Here is a 22,146-nt window from a genome sequence, read left to right on the forward strand (position 1 = left end):
CTAATGGAGCGTAATAAACTAAATTGACACCAAATTAAATGTGCCATATTATGTGGGGCAATAGACACAGATAGGTTTCATGCAGGGCTCTAAAAAGAGAGGTGAAACAGGTTAAATGGAAAAGTTCAGAAAGCTTCAGTGTACTTAGGTAAAAGTAAGCTCATCAATGGCGGGTTAAAGGGGTGTACAAGTAGAGGAGACCACGCAATAAAACAGTGGCAAACTCTGTGTATCAAGTCAACTTTCCTACCTGATCACTGCATCCCCACATCTTTTCAGTGATCAAAAATCAATTGATCTCATCCACAAATATACTCAACCACTGAGCATCTGCAGTCCTGAGACAGAGAATTCTACAAATTTACTGTGCACTACAGAAAGATATTTCATTGCATCACGAGTTGAATTCTGCAACTTGAGGCAAGAGCTTCTCAGCATTCCTTATCAGGATATTGTTTATTTAAGTAAAAACCTTTCACTTTTCTAAATTTAAGTAAGGAGCAATCATTCTCATTTTTCCCCCTCATAGGACAACATGCAATCAATCTTGTAAATCAACATTGCACTGACTCCAAGACAATTCTTTAAATCCAGAAACCAAAAATGCAGAACTTCTAATTTGGTCTCACCAAAGCTCCATATAATCTCAGCAAGATGTTCTTAAACTTGATCACAATCCCTTTTGCGACAAAGGCAAACATACCAGTTGTTTATCTAAATGCTTTCTGTACCTGCACATTTATTTTCTGCATTTCCTGCACTACCATACCTAAATCTCTGTACACAAGCATTCATTGGTTTCTCACCATATAAAATGCTTTTTATTTTAAATTCTTCAGAAGGAAATGAACAACCTCTCACATAGTGATCCATTTGCCACCACTTTGCCCAATCACTTAACCTGTATGTCTTTTTGCAGATTCAAAGCCTTCACTTCCCCACCAAGCTTTGCATCATCAGCAAACCTGAACACATTACATTCTGATTTGCATACAGAGTTTCTGGAGGGACTGAAAGATATTAGAAAATGGAGAGGTCCAAGGGCAGGGGAAAAAAACTAGGATGAGAAAGTCATGGCAGTCATGAAGATATGCAAGACAAGTTTTTTTTTACAGAATGTGGTAGGTGCCTGGAATAAGTTGTCAGAAGAGGTGGTAGAAGCAGAAACGACAGCAACATTTACGAGGCACTTAGACAAGACACATGAACGGGCAGGGAAGAGAGAGATGCAGACCACGTGCAGGTAGGTGGGATTAGTTTAGATTGGCATCCTGTTCAGTGCAGACATGGTGGGCCGAAGGGCTTGTTAGTGCTGTTGTCTTATGAATGTCATATCACAAAGCAAAATTTAAATCAGTGGATCAAAAGTATGAAGGAATTCTGAACACATTTCCAAAATAAAGTAACAATATAATAATTAAAATCAAACCTATGCTTTCAGTAACAGCATAGTAAATATCATAATTAAGCATGGAACATTAGGATATTCTATTTTCATCATGCAATAGGCAGAAAAAAACTGTCACTTTTCTTTGCTTAATCACTCAGTTAAATATCCCTTCTTCAGAAGTGCACATTTGAAGTTGCATGGTCATAGTACCAAGTTGAAACACATTACTTCGTTTCATTTTGCAGTAAATTCTTAATTATATTTGTTCCATACCTGGTTTCAGTTTTGTAATAGCAGCTTCAGTTCGCTCCACTGAAATAAATAGAAACATTTTATGGCATGTACCATGCCTGAACTTGTAATTATAGGAAATTCTATTTTGTATTTAAGTTTATTGGTCCCTTCGTAGAAAACATTGCATATACAACTCCAGATGTTTAAAACAGGCAACTAAAAGTACTTCAATAAAACAAAATTTTCAAAGAAAACTACTTATCATGTCTGTGTTGGAAGTATATCAAAATTTCCAATTTTTTTCTCTAAGGAATTTAGACTACATTTCACTGGTAGTATACAGCTGATTAAAGCACGTCATCTGCATAATGCTTCCTTACTCCATGAACCTTTCTTACATAATCACTAATATCTGTAGTTCACTTCACTATTTTGAATTCAAAGCTGCTTTACTAAAACTGCTAATTTTGTTTTATCTTTGCATTCCATAACTTATGTTGCTTAATTCAAATGAATGGCTAATCTAATTTTAAATTAATGAATAATTGCATCTAAACATTTAAAATGATCAGCTAAATTCAAGAATCTAGATAAAACAAGAATTGGTCACAACAAAGTACAGGCAGTTGATTCAAGACAATGTAATCATAATTAAAGCCAATACATTTCACCCCAATACTTTCCATTATGGGCAAAACTGGAGTAGAGATACCAACTCTCTCAAAACAGTATTTCTGAAAACTAACAGAAAAGGTTCAAGGGAGAAGGGACAATAATCATGCCTCAAACAAAATAATAACCTGCACTGCCTTTTTCTTGGTCAATGATTTTCATCACATTCCACTGTATGAAAGCCTCGTTCTGTCATTCCTCTACTTAATTGACCACAGTATTCTCTTTAATCTTCAACAGATGTTCACACAGTTCAAGTATTTTTTTTAAAGTTTATAAAGAGGGAATACGAGGAATACTATCTGGACAGTTTTGTCAAAGGAATTGCAAATGGTCCTCGATAAATGGAACAAAATGGGCAGGTTTTCATGTTCTGAAAGAAATCTGTCTTTGAAGCATCAGGACAATAACTTACTGGCAGCACATTCCCTTCTGTGTTAAACCTGTGCATTTAAAAATAACCAAGGCTAATTGTTGATGCCAGTTCACTGGGGGCTCCCAATAAAGTCACTGAAGTGCTAACATCTTGCAATTATTACTGTGAAATAATGGGCATACACTCCCATGATTCTTTCTGCTAATTTTTCAAAATAATATAACTGTTATCAAGCACTAAATAATCCAACTGCTGATATAAACATAAACAAATGGGCAATAGATACTTAAGGCATTGTTAATTGACCATGTTAAACAATTATTTACTAAGTGGTCCCCACTGTCTTTATCATTGGTAGGCTGAATTAATGCGGTTAAGATGAACACTTTACCAAAATTTTTATATTTATTTCAAGCAATTCCAACTTTTGTCCCAAAATCTTTTACTGACACTATAGATTCTAAAATTCTTTCATATATTTGGCAGAATAAAAACCCAAGGTTAAGAAAGAAATATTTACAAAAACTAAAAAAGGATGGTGGTATGGCCCTGCCTAACTTGAGATTATATTATTGGGCAATTAATATCAGATAATTAATTTTTTGGATACAAGATTCAGATGTAATTCAATGCCCCAAATGGGTATACCTTGAGCACCAATTAGTACTTGAATTTTCATTAGTTTCTATTTTAGGAGCTTCACTCCCTTTTGCACTTACCAAATTAAGTAAACATATGATTAACCCAGTTGTTAAACATACAATACAAATATGGTTTCAATTTCGTGAATTTTTTGGATTGAATAAATTTAACTTGTCAAGTCCCATTCAATCTAATTTTTTCTTTCATCCATCCAGAGTTGACTCAACTTTTTCCATATGGAAAAGGAAGGGAATAGTATGTTTTCGTGATTTATTCATTGATAACTGTTTTTCATCTTTTGAACAATTGTCTAACAAATACAATTTGCCTAGATCACACTTTTTTCAATATTTGCAGATTAGAAATTTTTTTAAAAGCTACTATACCCTCTTTTCCATCACCTTACAAAACTGAAACTACGGAAAAAATTTTAGGTCTTAATCCTTATCAGAAGGGCTTGATAGCAATAATCTATGATTTAATTATGAAAATTACGTCCAGAATCACTGGACAAAATTAAGAATGAATGGGAAAGCGAACTCCAGACATCTTTACCTACACAGACATGGAAGAAAATTCTTCATTTAGTTAATACATCTTCAATGTGTGCCAGACACTCGTTGATACAGTTTAAGGTAGTTCACAGGACCCATATGTCAAAAGATAAGCTAGCTCGTTTTTATCACCATATAAATCCTATATGTGACAAATGTAATTCGAATGTGGCTTCTATGACACATACGTTTTGGTCCTGTCCTCTTCTGGAAAAATATTGGAAAGACATTTTTGACATTATTTCAAATGTATTGAAGATTGATTTACAACCTCACCCTATCACTGCAATCTTTGGATTACCAAGGATAGAGTCTGGTCATTCATCTGCTTCCGCTAACCGTATGATTGCCTTTGTTACATTAATGGCCAAACGATCCATTTTGCTTAAATGGAAGGATCCAATACACCCTACTACTTTCCAATGGTTCTCTCAAACTATATCATGTTTAAACTTGGAAAAAATTAGGAGTGGTACTGTTGATCCTTCGCTTAAATTTGAAGATATTTGGAGTCCATTTATTCAATATTTTCACATGATGTAGATCCCTTTTCAATAACTTTCCAACTTAGGGGAACGGAATTGACGACATAATATGGCGCTGTTTCTACTGAGAAATTTTAGTCCAGTTTTTTTTTGTTTTCTTTTGAAATTTTTCTGTTTAGTTTGGTTTGATATATTGTTTATAATTTTTCTCATTGATTTGGGTTTTTTCTTTTTTTTAATTTATATAATAAATCTTTTTCTTTCCTTTCTTTTATATTATCTTCATTTACTAAGAGATCGTTGGATCTACAGATTTTTTTATATTTCATTGTTCTTTATGATTAGCTATGCCATGATTGTTCTCCTGATCTCTTTGTATTACATGTACAAACATTGATGTTATATATTAATCTGTATTAATTTGAAAACTAATAAAAAGATTGAAAAAGAAAGGCATTGTGAAAACTAGTCATTATAAAGTCTTCAAAGTGACAGATGGAAAGTTTCTTCCACAGATAATGTAAATGAAATTAAACTCATTAAACTACCTGAAAATTAAACTTAAAAAGAATCTCAATCAATACATAAGCTTTCACACAGATATCCCTTGGCAGCTATCCTGACTGGAAGACAATCTGCAAAATGAAATAAAGACCCTTTCATTCACTTCAGAACAATATAGCTAAACCTCCCCTTAGTTACCAGTTGATACAGTACAAGAAATATGCCAGAGTAGAAATGAACAAACCTTGCTTGAAGTCCACATTTGGTGCCAAGTGAGCATTTTCCACAGTTCCAAAAACTGGCGCATGATCTGCAACCTGACTGGGCAGCTGCTGGGATTTGAGGTACAAAAGGTGAGGATAATGAGGGTGCGGACACAAAAACTAGCACGTGGAACACATAACGGAGAGGAAAATATGTAAAATAGTTTACCATGAAATTTCATAACAGGTCAATAAATTAAAAGAAAACAAAATGAAAAAGATGGAATAAGCAGGAATGAGAAGGAAAAGAAAACAGGATTACCATTAACAACAGCAAGGAAAGACAACAGACAGAACTCTGCTAATACATTCTCAGTGTTCCCTCCAAGAGTCCTTTTTGATTCAGGACTGGCCAAATACTTGTAATAAAGTTCCATTTATTGTTTTCCTCTCTTTCATTAACCTCTTATGACAACATTAATATGCAGCTGATCGTTCCAAAAGATTTGTTATTGTGAAATAATGAAATATAAATAATGTACTCACCAGAAAATTAATTTAATTATTTCTGAGAGCAATTTTTAAAAATGGCGTAACCAGTTAACATAGTGGTTAACTTTAAAGAGCTGAATTGCAAATAACTTTAATTCCGCAGTCATCTAACTCTGATGCATGCATCACTGAACGTCAGAATACATCATAGGTCAGCTGATTTCAAACTGATTAAATTGATCTGATCTTTCTAAATTGGGCAACAATAAAAGTTTAGTTTGAATTTGAAGGTTATTATAAATCAAGTATGCAGCTATTCTACCATTCTGCGTGTTTAAAAACATGTCGCTTACTGTCGATAGTAAATTACTAATTTCAGAAACCTCAAGTATCCACCAATATAGATCTCTAACTGTAAGGAAAAAAATTATAGCAAAAAAGGGAGTTGGAAAAGAAAACTGGGAAAAGGAATAAATGGGACAGATTCTTTCTCTATGCCAATATTAATTTGCCAATAATTGATGGGGAGACTAATTCTGTAAATTTAAGAACAAGAACTTATAAATGGTCGTTTGTCAGTCAATTCTTGGGGAGCTCCACCTCCAGACCATGGTGTACTTCAACTGCAGAGCCAAAACCATCATTCTGAATTTATGGCAGCTGCAACTTTAAGTCACATGGACAATCATCAGAGCTCTCGATTTTGAACGAGTGCCGAATGAAACCTTTCATTCCAAAAGAGAAGTAAAGATCGGACCTGCTGCGACTCAAAAAAACCTATCCATTACAAAATGAATCAGCAAATGACTGGGATGGATATACCTGTAGTCTAAATTTGGTGGCAATTTTGAGCAAACTAAAGCAAATTTAAAAAAAATAGTGGCAGGCAACTGAAATACACCTTTTAGCCTGTAAGTAACCCGAGCAAGAAATGTAGTAAATTCCAATGAAGTCTACCCACACTATATTACTTCCACTACCACCTGGGTGGGCACATTTCATACACAAAACTAGAAGTGAACTAAAATCAAATCATGGTGCTAAAATTCACCTACTAATGATATGCTTATTTTTAAAAAAAGGCATCATTTGTAACCACAATTTAACTTAGTGGGAACATGAATCTCATAACAGTGAAGACAAACAAATATTTAAAGTTCAATACAACATGAAACACAGACAACACTTCAAACAAGGTGTGTAAACATACATTTCATTGTTTCATTTCAGCAAATCTTCATATTTCAATTTTAATCTCAGTAGTTATATTGTGTAATAATTATACATAATGCAATTGCTGTAATTCAGTTCCAATAGCTTAACAATTTGCTGAAAAGTTAAAATACTTCTATAGTCAATAGTAAGTGCTTCCCTCTCACACTGAACTCCTTTGAACAATATCTCCCAACTTTCATTGCTCTGGCCTGACAGACAAAATTAGTCTTTCCTGAACCTCCATTTCTTTGACAGTATCACACCAAAGGTCTTTTAATCCCTCAATTTAGTTTACCTTAAAATTAAATGTAAAAGCTCAACTGCTTGTGCTTGCATTATGCAAGTTGGATTATCTGCATGGATTTTCTTTTTCAAATGTTTGGACTATAAGCTTGGCAACAATACTCCTTCTGTCAGCAAGGACAACTGGCACCTCAGCGGCTGCTCCAAAAGGCAATCAGACTTCACACACCCCAGACTGTAGAAATCTAGCCAAAATATATGTGGTCACCTTCAGTAAATTTGTCATTACAACACCTAAGCACTGCATGTTTCCTTGGATGCTCATGACTGAAGCTGTGGTTGGGGCTTTGGCCAGTTGCCTTGGGCTTACTGGGGGACTCAAGGGCATTGTGAGCATGAGGGAGCTATAAGCTAATTTAATGGTCTAATTATTAGATCAACACTTGGCTGGTCAACAAAAGCGATGCAGGCAGGAGTGGTAGGGAATGCAACTGCATTTTGGCAGGGAATCATTTCATTTAATTGTGAATAGAAATCAATAGTGCCATTTGAAGAGTCAGGCTAGCAATAGATGAGAACTGGCCGAGATTCTTGAACATATGAATGAGGAGCAGGAGTAGGCCACTCAGCCCCTCATGCTTGCTCTGCTATTTCAAAAGAACAAGGCTGACATGAACATAACCTCAATTTTATATTGCCATCCACCCACGGTAACTTTTCACTTTCTTGATTGTCAAGAATCTATCTACCTTGGCCTAAAAAAAAGTAATAGGTCTTCGACCTGTAACATTCACTCTGTTTCTCTTCAGACAGCCCGACCTGCTGAGTATTTTCAGCATTTTTTGTTTAATCGAGTAAACCTTCTCAGTACCGAGTCATAGCTGTACTGCACAGAAACAGGCACTAGCCCACCATGTCCATGCCTACCTTATTGCCCATCTACACTTCCCATTTTCCCGCACCAGGTAATTATCCTTCTATGCCTTGCCTATTTAAGTGCCTGTCTAGATGTATATTAAACACAGTGATTACATCTAACTCCACGAGCTCCTCTGACAGCAAATTCCAAATATCAACTACACCCTGATGGCTTCCCAATCATGGGGGACTTCAACCAGGCCAGCTTGAAGAAGCCTCTGACAATCTACAATCAACATGTCATCTGCAGAACCAGAGGAGCCAATACACTTGATCACTATTACACCAGCATCAAGAACGCTTACCGTGCCAGCCTGCGCCTGCACATTGGCAAGTCCAATCACCTGGCTGTACTTCTACTCCTAGTATATGGGCAGAGACTGAGGTCAGCGAAGATACGGTCAAGGGAGGCAGAGGAGCGTTTACAATGACTGCTTTGAATCAGTGGACTGGACCATATTCAGGGATTCATCTTCTGATCTGAATATGCCACAGACGTCACCGACTTCATCAAGACCTGCGTAGATGATGCATCCCTTCCAGAACATATCAAGTCTTCCCACACCAGAAGATTCAGTCTGCTGAGGGCTAGATCTGTGGCATTCAAGACCGGCAATCCAGAACCCTACCAGAAGTCCAGGTACGACCTACAGAAGGCCATCATGAGAGCAAAAGGGCAATTCGTGTGAAGTTATAGACACAATTGGATGCATGTCAGCTGTGGCAGGGTTTGTATGCCATTCTTCCTATGAGGTGAAACCTAACAGCATAAATGGCAGTGATGCTTCACTCACTGATGAGCTCAATGCCTTTTATGCACTCTTTGAAAGGGAGAATAACACTACACCTGTGCGAATCCCCACAGTATCTGGCGACTGTGATCTCTGTCTTGGAGGCTGATGTCAGAACATCCTTCAAGAGGGTGAACCCTCGCAAGGCATCAGGCCCCAACAGTGTACCTGGCAGGGTGCTGAAAATCTGTGCCGACCAACTGGCTGGAGTGTTCAAGGACATCCTCAACCCCTCAGTACTGCAGTGGAAGGTTCCCACCTACTTCAAAAGGGCATCAATCATACCGGTACCCAAGAAGAGCAGGGTGAGCTGCCTCAACGACTATTGCCCACAGTAGCACTCACATCTACTGTGAAGTGCTTTGAAAGGTAGGTCATGGCTAGAATTAACTCCTGCCTGAGCAAGGACCTGGATGCGCTGCAATTTGCCTACTGCCACAACAACCTCACTAGCTCTTCACTCAGCTTTGGAGCACTTGGACAACAGCAATACATAAAACAGCTGCTGTTTATTGATTGCAGCTCAGCACTGAACACCATCACCCTCTCAGTACTAATCAACAAGCGTTAAAACCTGGGCTTCTGTACCTCCCTCTGCAACTGGATCCTTAATTTCCTTCTCGGGAGATTACAGTCAGTGCGGATCGGTAGTAACACCTCCTCCTCACTGACAATCAACATAGGCGCACCTCAAGGAGATGTGCTTAGCCCACTGCTCTATTCTCCCTACACTCATATGTGTGTGGCTAGGCACAGCTCAAACACTATCTATAAATTTGCCAATGATACCATGGTTATTGGCAGAATCTCAGATAGCGACGAGGAGGCCTACAAGAATGAGAAAGATCAGCAGGTTGAGTGGTGTCGCAACAACAACCTCGCACTCAACGTCAGCAAGAGCAAGGAATTGATTGTGGACTTCAGGAAGGGGAAGTTGGGAGAACACACACACCAGTCCTCATTGAGGGGTCAGCAATGGAAAGGGTGAGTAGCTTCAAGTTCCTGGGCATCAACATCTCAGACCAACACACCAATGCAATCACAAAGAAGGCACGCCGGTGGCTCTATTTCATTAGGAGTTTGAGGAGATTTGGTATGTCACCAAAGACTCTTGCAAATTTCTACAGATGTACAGTGGAGAGCATTCTGACTGGTTGCAACACCTCCTGGTATCGAGGCTCCAATGCGCAGGATCCAAAGAGGCTGCGGGGGTTGAAGACTCAGCCAGCTCCATCACGGCCACAACCCTTCCCGCCATCGAGGACATCTTCAAGAGGTGGTGCCTCAAGAAGGCAACGTGCATCATTAAGGACTCTCACCATCTGAGACATGCCCTCTTCGCGCTACTACCATCAGGGAGGAGGTACAGGGGCCTGAAGGCACACACTCAACATTTTAGGTAGTTTCTTCCCCTCCGCCATCAGATTCCTGAATGGTCCATGAACACTACGCCATTATTCTTCTTTTGCACTATTTATTTACTTTTGTAACTCATAGTAATTTTTAATGTCTTGCACTGTACTGCTGCCACAGAACAACAAATTTCACGACATACGTCAGTGATAATAAACCCGACTCTGATGACTTGTTGGTAAAGTTTACAATTTCCCATAATCCCTTTGCTTGATCCTTGTCTACTAGCTTACCTTTATCTAAACCTCCTTGTAATATTCTCATCTCCTCTTCATATCTTATTTTTCTTCCTATCTTTAGGTCATCAGAAAATTTAACAGTCACAACTTTTGTGCCTTCATCTAAGTCATTTATATAAGTTGTTTTAAGAAAAACTGAGGCTCCAGTATAGATCTCTGAGGGACATCTTTGGTTATATCTTGGAGAGTAAAAAAAACACCAACTTATGCCTATTCTGCTGCCCATCAACCAGTTAATTTTCTACAATCAGCAGTGTTGTGCTTGCCAATTAGAAAGATTGTGAGTGATAAGATAAATTGGGCTGAAGATGACCCTATGGTACATTCAGAATACAAACTTTCAACTTCTCATTACAGCATACAAATTCCTTTAAAAAACTAATGCCTTAGCTGTAACCACTCTTCCATTACAAATTGTGCCAACTGTTAAACATCCTTTGAAAGTTCTGATTGTGCTTAGCAAAGCTACAAGCCAGGCATTCAAAGTACTACTTAGAGTTTACCTTAACTATATTAAGCACTTTGGTGAAGGTCCTGTGTTATACATGTTAGAATAGCCCAAAATAGATAAAACTAAAAATTCAATACAATTGCCAATTTTTAACAATCATCAATTTACTTTGAATTCTTGTTCATTATATTGAAGTCATCAGATATTTTCTAATTACCTGAGGTGGAGTGGGTGTGGTGTTTGGCCTCCCAACAGGTGGTGTAGGGTTTCTGCTTCCACCTCCTCCTGACATTATTTCTTCAGTGATGTCTTTGCCTCCTTGATTTGGGTCACGGATTCTAATCTGCAGAAGAGAATCCAAAATTTAAGCTTTTTACTTACAACAAATATTTTCCAAATGAAACATTCCTTGCTCTGGAACATAAACAAACATCATGCAAAGAGAGCGGTATAAATAAAATAATTTCTCCAGCTTTATGGTAGGAAAGTGCCCCAAAGTGCTTCATTATTTAACTATAAAGCTGCAATCCTGTTTTATTTAAAGTTTGGAACTTCAATTTCTTCCCATGTAAATAGCATGAAATACATGAGAATGTCAGAGAGATACAGCACGGAAACAGGTGCCTTGGCCCACATTCTGTGCCAACCAAACATCCATTTACAGTAATCCTACACTAATCCCATATCCCCACATATGTACCACCAAAAGTAATTTCAATTGGGAAGACATATTAATCACTCAGAAGGTAAAAGAATCAAGAAACTGCACTGCTGGATACATTTTGTTTTATTTACAGCGTGGTAACAGGCCCTTCCAGCCCAACGAGTCTGCGCCACCCATTTTAAACCCAAATTAACCTACCCGTACGTCTTTGCAATGTGGGAGGAAACCGGAGCACCCGGAGGAAACCCACGCAGACATGGGAAAATGTACAAACTCCTTACAGACAGCGACGGGAATCGAACCCCGATCGCTGGCGCTGTAATAGCGTCGCGCTAACCGCTATGCTACCATGCTGCCCAATATTGAACATCTGGAAACATGAATAAATTCGCCCTTTTCAATAGAGCTTCAAAGCAGTTTGAAGTTTACAAAATATAATATCCTGACTTAGATAAATGGTGGGGTATTTTCACAATAGTTAAAGATGGCAGAACTAGTTTTGTTCCTAACATAAACAACTGTACTCTGTTTTAATGCAAGGTAAAAGAAAGGAAGGATAAAGCAGCTTCGGCAAATCTAGCTTCCAGGCAGCAGCTTTTGTCTTAGGTTTTCAAAAAGGATCAAAATGCCAACTTAAGACACAAGAGGTTCTGCAGATGCTGGATTCTGGAGCAACACACAAAGTGCTGGAGGAACCCAGTAAGTTAGGCAGCATCTATGGGGAGAAATAAACAGTCGACGTTGCAGGTGGAGACCCTTCATCAGGACTGGAAAGGAAGAGGGCAGAAGCCAGAATAAGGAGGTCGGGGGAGGGGGAGGAACACATGCAGGCAGGTGGTGAGTGAGTTCAGATGATAGTGAGTCCAGGTGAGAGAGGGAAGGTAGGGGAGGGGGGGAATGCAAAAAGCTGACAGGTGATAGGTAGAAGAGGCAAAGAGCTGAAGGAGGAATCTGGTATGAGAGGACAGTGGATCATGCAATAAAGGGAAGAAGGTGAGGAATAGATGGGCAGGCATGAGGGCGGGGGAAGGGATGGGCAGGTCATGAGGGCGGGGAAGGGGAAAAGGGGTGAGGGAGAAGAGGCGAGGGGTTACCAGAAGTTAGAGAAATCGATGTTGAGGCCGTCAGGTTGGAGACTATCGAGGCAGAATATGAGGTGTTGTTCCTCCAACCTTTGTCTGGCATCAACATGGCAGTAGAGGAGACCGTGGATAGTCATGTTGGTATGGGAGTGGGATGTGGAATTGAAGTGGATGGCCATCAGGAGATCCTCGCTTTTGCGGTGGACAGAGCGAAGGTGCTCGACAAAGTGGTCACCCTATCTGTAGAGGAGGCCGCACCAGGAGCACCAGATGCAATAAATGACACCGTCAGATTCACATCTTCCCCTCCTCCCCTTGCTTCACTTTCTGTAGGGATTGCTCTCTCCGCAACTCCTTTGTCCACTCGTCCCTCCCCACAGATGCCCCTCCCGGCATGACACCCTCAGATTCACAGGTGAAGTGCTGCCTCACCTGAAAGGACTCTCTAGGGCCCTGAATGGTGGTGAGGCAGGAGGTGTAGGGACAGGTGTAGCACTTAGTGCGGTTGCAGGGATAAGTGCCAGGAGGGTCATCTGTGCGGAGGGACGAGTGGACAAAGGAGTTGCGGAGAGAGCAATCCCTACGGAAAGTGAAGAGAGGGGAGGAGGGGAAGATGTGCCTGGTGGTGGGATCCTGTTGGAGGTGTTTTATTTTTGCAAACGTTGCGCAGAATGTTGTGTTGGATGTGGAGGCTCGTGGGGTGGTAGGTGACCACCCCATGAACCTCTGTGGGAGTAGTTTACCTGAAAGTGGAGAATTTGATGTTCATGCGGTCCGGTTGTAGACTACCGGGGCAGAATAGGTGGTGCTGTTCCTCTAGATTGTGTTGGTAACAGTGGCAGTAGAGGAGACACAGAGAACAGACTGATCAGAGTGGAAATGGGGAGGAATTTAAAATAGCTGGCAACAGGGAGCTCCAGACAGTGGACAGAGTGCAGGTGCTTGGCAATGGTCAGCCATGGCCTTCTAGAACCTCACGAAGCCCCAATTTCAGCAGCATTCACATCAATTAAAAGGACAAAAATTGACAGAACTACATAACTGTGCCGTTTTAAATATCATACCTGAAGCAACGTATAGCTCAAATTATTTCAGAATCAAGCTAGTGACCACAAACCTGTACAGTCCTAATAACTGCCCATACAATCTGAATATCTTGAGTATACCAAAGGATCAAAATTCATTCTTCAGTTAACTTTTATTTTGATCCCCACACATCCTTAACCTGAGTGGGCTCAAACTAATCCTCTATTAAGGCAGTGAGCATGCAAATTGTAACTTCTTGGGATTCACACCCTGCAACATGCAGTGCTTTTCATTTGTTCTTGAGGTGTTTTAATTTGGATGACACTGGCAGGCCAGCAATTGTACAGTTTCATAATTACTCTGAAGAGGCAATGATAACTCTTTCCTCAAATTGTTACTATCCTCATGGTCATCGGGCCACTACCGTGGAAGATGGAAATTCCAAGCTATTCGCTCAGCAATTAGAAAGAAATAACAACTTCAGTAAATTAGGACAGTGTCCAGAGTGGAGAACATGAAGTCAATCATGTTTGCGGTATTGCTGCTCATACACTTTTTGGTGGTAGAGTTCACAGGAGAGATTACCTGCATAAAGCTAACGTTGGAGGTGCATCAACAAAATTAACTTGTACTTAAATCTTTTTTTTAAAGTTCATAAATGTCAAACCACCTCATAAGCACATTAACAGAATTTGACACCAACGCACATATAGAGATATATGGATTGTTGACTATAAGGAGTGCATTAAAGAAGGGAAAAGAGAACTGATTGGGAATGGAATTCCAGAGCTTAAGACCTTGTCATCTAAAGGCACTGCTGTCAACAGTGAACCATCTCGAACCAAGGATGCTCAAAGTTCGAACTGAAGAAAAGGAGATATCTTTGATGGTTGTAGAACTGGAGGAATTGGAGACAGAAAACTTGTAAACTGCTCCACCCCAGATGACTTTGAATCTTTTTTTGGTGTTATTGCAGCCCCACCCATCCACTGTGCATTGCACCTTGATGGTAGGAGGGTTGAGGTTCTGGGCTTGGGTCCTTGTTGCATGGTACTCAGCCTCCCCTTGTCACTGTGATGCCAATAATGGTAGAAATAAAAACAGAAAATGCTGGTAACACTCAGAAGATCCGTTTTGATGAAGGGTCTTTGACCTGAAACATTAAGCCTGTTTCTCTTTTCACAGTCGTGGCCTGACCTGCTGAATGTGCCCAGTGTTTTCTGTCTTTGTTTCAGTTTTCCAGCATCTGCAGTTTCATTTACTGCTAATAGGGCTGGTCAAATTAAGCTTCAAATCAATAGTTACGCCCCAAATACTGATGATGTGTGCCCAAAGATCAGTGAATTACAGAGTTCTCACTAATTTCAGATATGGCCATTATCTGGCTGGAATTGGCAGCTTTATTATCCAAAGTTGCAAACAGAGCTCTGCTCTGGTATAGTCTGGGATATTCAATGTGCTTTACTTCTAATGGAAAGATTATTGCTGAACTAAAAACAGTTGGGCTGACAATATTGTTCTGCAGATACCTTGCAGAGACGTTGTGATTCTGCAATGAACAGCCTCTGACATTCATCCCATCTTCAACTAACAATTGTAGGGTTTCACATTTTCCTCTAGTTGGGCTTACCGTTACTGGGGGTTCTGTGACGTAATACTGGAACAAGTGCTAAATTTATTTTATGGGCAAGTACTCTCCCTTTTTCATACCACTTTGTCAACCATGACTAAATAAAGAATGCAACAAGATTAGAATAAAGCCATCTGGTATAAAGCAAACTAAATGTTGGTGAGCTTATCACCAAGTAGGTGCTACTTTGAGGCGGAAGGCTTCTTCCATTTTCTGTACCAAAACAGAATTGGTGAGGATCACTCATCACATAGTGTAATTCTGTCAGATAGCTGAATGGGCAGGAAATACCAAGTAACTTCATGTAGATCCGCAGAATGTCCCACCTCACCTAGAAATCCACAGACACTTAAGCTGAATAAAAAGCTCTTCACAGATAAGGACATCAGAAAACTGAATGATATCCCAAGGCGATTATACTTCCTTTTAGCATTCCTAACTTAAGGACAAAAACAGACTCAGTACTACCAGTGACTTACACACCACAAAAAAATTCTTGTAGCAGAATTAAATATTGGGACTGCAGGGCAATTTGTTGGTTTTAAATTGGTAAATTTAGCCTGAATAAACTGTACTTCATAACCTCCAGTTCTATTCAATGGAACTTGTAAAACTAAATGGCAAAATAATTTTCCCCAAAAGACTTATCAAGACAGATACTATTATACTTCAACTATACTCAATGGCACACACAGAAATGAAAAGAAACCAGCACATGGACTTGCCATACCGTTTTCTTTTCCCTCTTTGTTGGAGGTGGTGGTTGTTGTGTAGGCACTATCAAAGGTGCAGACGGCGAATACACAGGTTGACTGTAATAGGACGGTGCTGGTGAAAGAAAATGCACATCACAGTTTATTACACACATGCTCTGCATTCAGCGGTAGGCAATTTTGTGGAGTTTTCCAAATTACATGCACATTATAAGTGATAAAATGTGGAATATTTTCATTTACTAGCTGTTATGATCACTTAGATTCAAGTCAGCATCCCCCTGGAAACATGTGGAGCTCAGGAGTCTGTTCATATCAAGCTGACATAGAAGTCAAACACACTTATTTGACACACTGTGATGTTCCTTCCATTCTTCCATGACAGTACCGCTGTCTTGTGCATATTTGTTGTCTTTGCTTTAGGTATTCAATCACAAACCTAAAGCTTAGCCAATGTAGTATATGCAGTAGGGTGGGGGTGGTGGTGGCAGGAGGGGGTAAGCAAAGACGGATTCAAAACTGAGAGGATTTGGGATGTATGCAAAAATATGCACAAGTATAAAGGGCAGTAAACTTCGAACAGTGCCTCCCAAATGTGAAGTAAAACTATACGGTTGCAAAATTCTTTTTAGCTTAAGAAAAAATCTGTCCATTGATGGTGTTGTCAATTTGGTTGAGTACGTGATTACTAGGCTATGGGTTGGCTAGTTGTAAAAGATGTTGAATGATCCTGGATAGCAGTCATGGCAGGTACGTGATTCTGCTGCTGCAGGGGTCTCTGGATCAGCTCCTGTTCTCTCCCTTACTGGGCCTGCAAATCTGCAGCCAGGGTGCCATTGGATTTGTATTTAAATAAAAAACAAGTCAAAATTATTATTGTGATAGTTGTTTTTAAAAAGTAAACATGCAGACCACTAGGTCATGAGCTACTGAATCTCTCTCGGCATAATTTAGTAGGACCCATCACAAAAATTGGGTTTGAGGCGCTAAAGAGATTATGGGAAGACCCATAAGGCCAATATGCAAAGTTCAAATAAAATTAGGTACTTGCAGCAGGCAAGAATAAATGGACAGAAACCTGATCGTAGAAATTCACTTTGGAAGTATGTGAAAGACTGGTATGGATTTCGGCGCTGATAGAATCTTTATGATCTTTAAAAGGGAAAGGGAGATTGGAGATGGGGAAATACTTAACAAGAACAGTTCTGAGAAGGAAGTCAAAAATCAAAACTGCAGTTGCTGGAAATCTGAGACAAAAGTAGAAAATGCTGGAAATACTCAGCAGGTCAGGCAGCACCTGGAGAGAAAGAGAAATAAATCATATTCTAATGTTCTGATGAAAGGTCATTAATGTGGAAATTTAACCCTACTTCTCTCTCCACAGCTGCTGCCTGACCTTCTGAGTGTTTCCAGTGTTTTCTGCTTTTTATTCCAAACAGGGCCATTTACAATTAGCATATTTGAATATGCTTTCGCAGTCAGACTGTCAGCTCATGTGTAGTATAGAATTGCTCAACACAATCTGATGTAATTTGCTCATTCAAAGAGGTTTTCAGAAGCATCATGCGGATGAGTGGTTTAAAGGTCGGCACAACAAAGGCCTGTATTGTGCTGTATTGTTCTATTCTATGGTCCTATGTTGCCAGGACTAGAGGGCCTGAGTTATAGGGAGAGGTTGGCCAGGCTAGGGGTCTTTATTCGTTGGAATGTAGGAGAATGAGGAGCGACCTTATAGAAATGTTTAACATTATGAGAGGCATACATAAGGTGGACGGTAACAGTCTTTTCCCCAGGGCAGGGGTGTCCAAAACTTAGGGGGGAGAGGGGCAAGATTTAAAAGGGACCTAAGGGGCAACTTTTTCACGCAGAGGGTGGTGAGTATATGGAACGAGCTGCCAGAGGAAGTGGGTGAGGCAGGTACAACAGTATCATTTAAGAAGCACTTGGATGGGTACATGGAGGGGCGAGGCTTGGAGGGATATGGGCCGAACACAGGAAATTGGGACTAGCTGGGTGGGGATCGTGGTCGGCATGGACTGGTTGGGTCGAAAGGCCTGTATCCGTGCTGTATTACTCTATGACTCTACAGATTTCATAAGACCCTGAATGTAACAGATAAAATGCAACATTACAAAACTTTATTTCTGGGACAAAAGAGCCACAACTATGAATGAAGTAATGATTTCATTCAGTCCCCACAACTCAGGGTCTGATGGCTTAAGTTTAAAATAATGGATTTAATAAAACAATGGTGAGAAACATCTACAGCATCATACAGGATACAACTGCTTAATCTCAATAGCTTTCGGAGAAAATAAAACTAATACGCTAAGGTTCTGGGAAAATACTAAAACCTATCTCTGCACATGTATGTGTGTTTCATTCACTTCTAAACAATCATTTTCCAAGGATTCAACATTTTCACCCCACTCACATACCACAAAAAAAATCCTATGCAATCACACTGCAGTAAAAGCATTTAAGAATCACAGAAGGGAGGATCCCACCATTTTTTCTCCTTTGATGCAATATGCGTTTTTACCTCCTCACATCTTCAAGTAGTTATCTCTTTTCCACCTGTTCTATCCAGTATAAATAACCATTTGTAAAACTGTAAGAAAGTCAACCTTTAAAACTCATTGCTTGTCATATTTTATATTAAATTACAAACACTAACCACCATTTTTTTTAAAACAAGAGTACGATACTAACAAGGATGTGAGTGCACACAAAATCAAAAGCTGCCATATATGACACTATTTAAGATACCAAGTCAATATCCGTCACTTCAACAGCAACTGCAAAGAGGGTGAATGGCTTCATCTGTGGCTATACATAAATGATCACCTTCACGCCATAATTCACTTAAAGGATTTTCTTAATCCTAGCACCTAGCCATAATCAGCTCATTCTTTGTATGTCTGACCTCTGAACCTTCGTTTCATAGGACAAACTGATGCACAGCAATGTATTCTCATAGTTATCAGCTCAAAGCCAGGCATGGCACCAGAAATATAGCACAACAGCTTTGGACAATCCTTTCTATGCCAATTCAGCACATTCACTCTTCTAGATAGAACTTTCATCCATGCTTAGTGTAGAGCACCTAAACTTACAGCCAGTAAGAATCATTCTCATTAAATTTTTTGAATTCAATGTAGGAATTTTATTGATGCTCAAAATGACCCAAGTGAAAACAGAATTTTCAAATTTGTTTGAAAGGCTCTGAAACATGCTGAGGAAAGCACCAGATTTGATATGTGGAATTTGCTGATCTGGCCAACCTCAATTAACACTGATGGGTCTTTTGGGCTTTTCATCTCCATATTAAAGTAGCAAAGGCATGAAGTAGCAGTGACAGAGAGAAAAAAATAATCTTGCTTTTGACTGTTATACCACCAACACTTTCTTCTTGTATGAAAAATAGTTCTTGTGACTGGAACAAAAGAGATGACAGCACTTGTAGAATTATAAAAACACACATTTGGATGAGAAGGGGAAATGAGATCCCATCTATAGATTTCAAATTAGTTAGAATTTTTTCTCAGCAACGGCCATTTCATACTTTGAAAATAGATTCAGCAAGGTAATATTTGCAAACAACAACCTAAACAATCAGTGATTTCTGCATTCACTTCCCTTCTGAAAAATGAATTGTTTCAATATTTAATTCTCAGTGGAAAGATCCTTAATTGTGATCAGCTGCAAGAATATCAGGAAAGTCTCAACCAAACTATTACAAACCATCATCTTTCCTAGACATTGTTGCCTAACCATAATATGTCCAGCATGAACTGTTCAGGCTGACTGGATGTGGTTGTTTAATGAGCTAGTTCCATCACACGATGAGCATTCTTGATCAGTTAGATCAAATGGAACTGTTTAGTAACATCTAACAGGTAACATTAGTTGGTCACTTCCTATTGAGAGCAACAATTGTGACGTTCTAAAGTTTTGCAAGAAAGAAATAACATTAACAGCATGTTTTTCTTTGATAATTTTGCACTGGTAAAGGAAGTGGGAGAATAATTAGGTTATGCTTCATGTTTCCTAACTCAACAATTATCATTCTTGAAAAATTACAAACAGCATTCAGCTCTCCAACAACAAAGTAACTAATTGAATGCCTGAACTGAGCTTTGTATACATTTACATGTGGAGATGTCATGATGCAGTCAACTTAACTAAAAGCCCCATTTTAACTGTTTAAACTTCAGAGCAACAGTTTCACACTTACTGATTGGCTTATTCCATCGTGAAAACAACCAACTACATTACATTGCCATGATAGCTTCTCTCACACACAATTACTCTAATCCTAAAGGCAAAAGTATATTCTAGCCTGGCTCGCACAACTGGTACCTGTGTAGGAGAAAACTGAGTTCATCGCTATATCAGGAACGTCAGCTTATGTTCCCAGTGCATATTGAAGCTATCATCTTTTTCAGGTGAGACTTTAAGCCACATTTTCACGTAAAACTTGATAGTGCAGCAATTAGATTACATGACAGCAATCCAGAGAATACAAGTTTAAATTCAAATTGTGTCATGGCAAACAATTTGAATTTGGTTTCAAAATCACTTGCATGAAAAAAGGTGGTATCAGTAAAAGTGACATGAAGCTGTCAGATTGTATGAAAATCCAGTTGGCTTACTGATCAGAGAAGGAAATATGCTGTACCTCAGTATCTAGCCGTAAGTACTTTCAGTCCCACACAAAAGTGATTGAATCTTAACTGCTCTCTCAAGTGGCCAAGCAAGCTCCTCAGCTGTATTAAGCCACTACAAAGAATAACAAGAATAAAACACGTGTCCATAACCTAGGCATCAAACCAGTCTCTCCTTCTATACCATGAAATTTGTCATTGATTAGTCTGAAATCTCAGATGTAGTTAAAGAAAAAGCTAATGGCAGGAGCAAAAAAAACAAGGGAAACAGAAACAAAATGGAATAAAGCAACATTGGCAAAAACTTGAAGCAGGGAAAACAGAGGAGAGAAAGCATGAAGGAGGAAGAGGAGGAGGTAATCTTAGATATCCATGTGATATCCCTGTCAATTTTTTTTTGATTGAAAAGATGGAACGTTCAGATTAGAAGCTTACAATAAACATTTTAGATCCATGTCTCCATATACCTTATATTCCTGCATTCTTCCCATTAGTCTTGAAAATATCAAACCTACATAAATATTCTTTGTTCTACTACTTAAGGAACTAAAATACTTGAAAACTAGTTAAATCTTGCACAACACAATTTGCTCATTTTCTTGCCCATTTTGGTATAACAGTCAACCTAAGAGAAAATGAGCTAAAACTGATAGCAAAAAATAATCCAATGCATGCAGGGGAAATCATTCCAGTAAAAAAAATTGCAAAAATGTGTTAAATATCTGACTATTACAATTACATGATGAAGAATTATAAAAAAAATCCTGGCATAAAGTGATGTACCCTGAGAACCTTATGTAATGTGACTTAAGCTCCATCTTTCTATCCAGTAGGGATGTAGCAAGCTTGGGGAAGGACTTGGTGTACAGCTTTCCAGAGCCCATCCTCTTCCTGAAGGCACTATAAAGAATGTTGGCAGAAGCAAGAAATAGGCCATCTGCCTGTGCATTACTATTGGAATTAGAAAAGGAAAAATTAATTGCTGTACTTATTTATAAAAGCCTGCAATGTACTTCCTCGAGAATCTTCTTAAGATATACATGCCTCTAAATATATATAGATAGATTAAAAAAAACAACTTTTTCTTTTAAAAAAAACTCACCACACAGTGGCTGAACTCCTGATTGGGGCCACCCTCTGCGCCTTGTTTCTGAGGCTAGGCATGAAACAGAACATACATTTGTTTAGCCTCGGGTCCCAACATTCCCTGTTGCTCACTGCTCAGCCAAGGCTAAGCAAAGAAAGATCACATTTCAGTGCCTAGCCTTGGAAATGTGGCAGGAGTGGAGTGATGATTCTAGCAACTATTGGATGAAACTATTTTGAAAATATTCAATCTTTTTTTTAAAAAAGTTATGTTTTCTAAATATTTAAACAAAGGTCAGAATTATCCTCCTGTTTTCTTAAGTTAGATTTTTCATGTGGTAATGGCATAGCTCTGGCATCGAGCCCAGAAACAGTATAGGATCCAGGGAATGGGTGGTTAGACAGAGATAGAGAAAGTAAAAATGGGGAGCAAACAAACAAATCAAAGATCCTGTT

At 39.0% G+C, this 22,146-nt stretch overlaps 1 protein-coding gene across 1 annotated transcript in view; it reads right to left on the reverse strand.

Annotated features, from left to right (window-relative positions):
* The window catches only part of LOC127583306 (eukaryotic translation initiation factor 4 gamma 3-like), a 266,563-nt gene that overhangs the window by 92,621 nt on the left and 151,796 nt on the right, over positions 1-22,146 (reverse strand). Inside the window, 5 exon segments of the mRNA XM_052039146.1 lie at positions 1,664-1,702; positions 5,102-5,189; positions 11,040-11,165; positions 15,955-16,052; positions 21,707-21,760. Of these exon segments, the coding sequence (XP_051895106.1) occupies positions 1,664-1,702; positions 5,102-5,189; positions 11,040-11,165; positions 15,955-16,052; positions 21,707-21,760 (405 nt within the window).

Source organism: Pristis pectinata, chromosome 26 (assembly GCF_009764475.1).
Source record: "Pristis pectinata isolate sPriPec2 chromosome 26, sPriPec2.1.pri, whole genome shotgun sequence".
In the NCBI taxonomy this organism is placed as follows: domain Eukaryota; kingdom Metazoa; phylum Chordata; class Chondrichthyes; order Rhinopristiformes; family Pristidae; genus Pristis; species Pristis pectinata.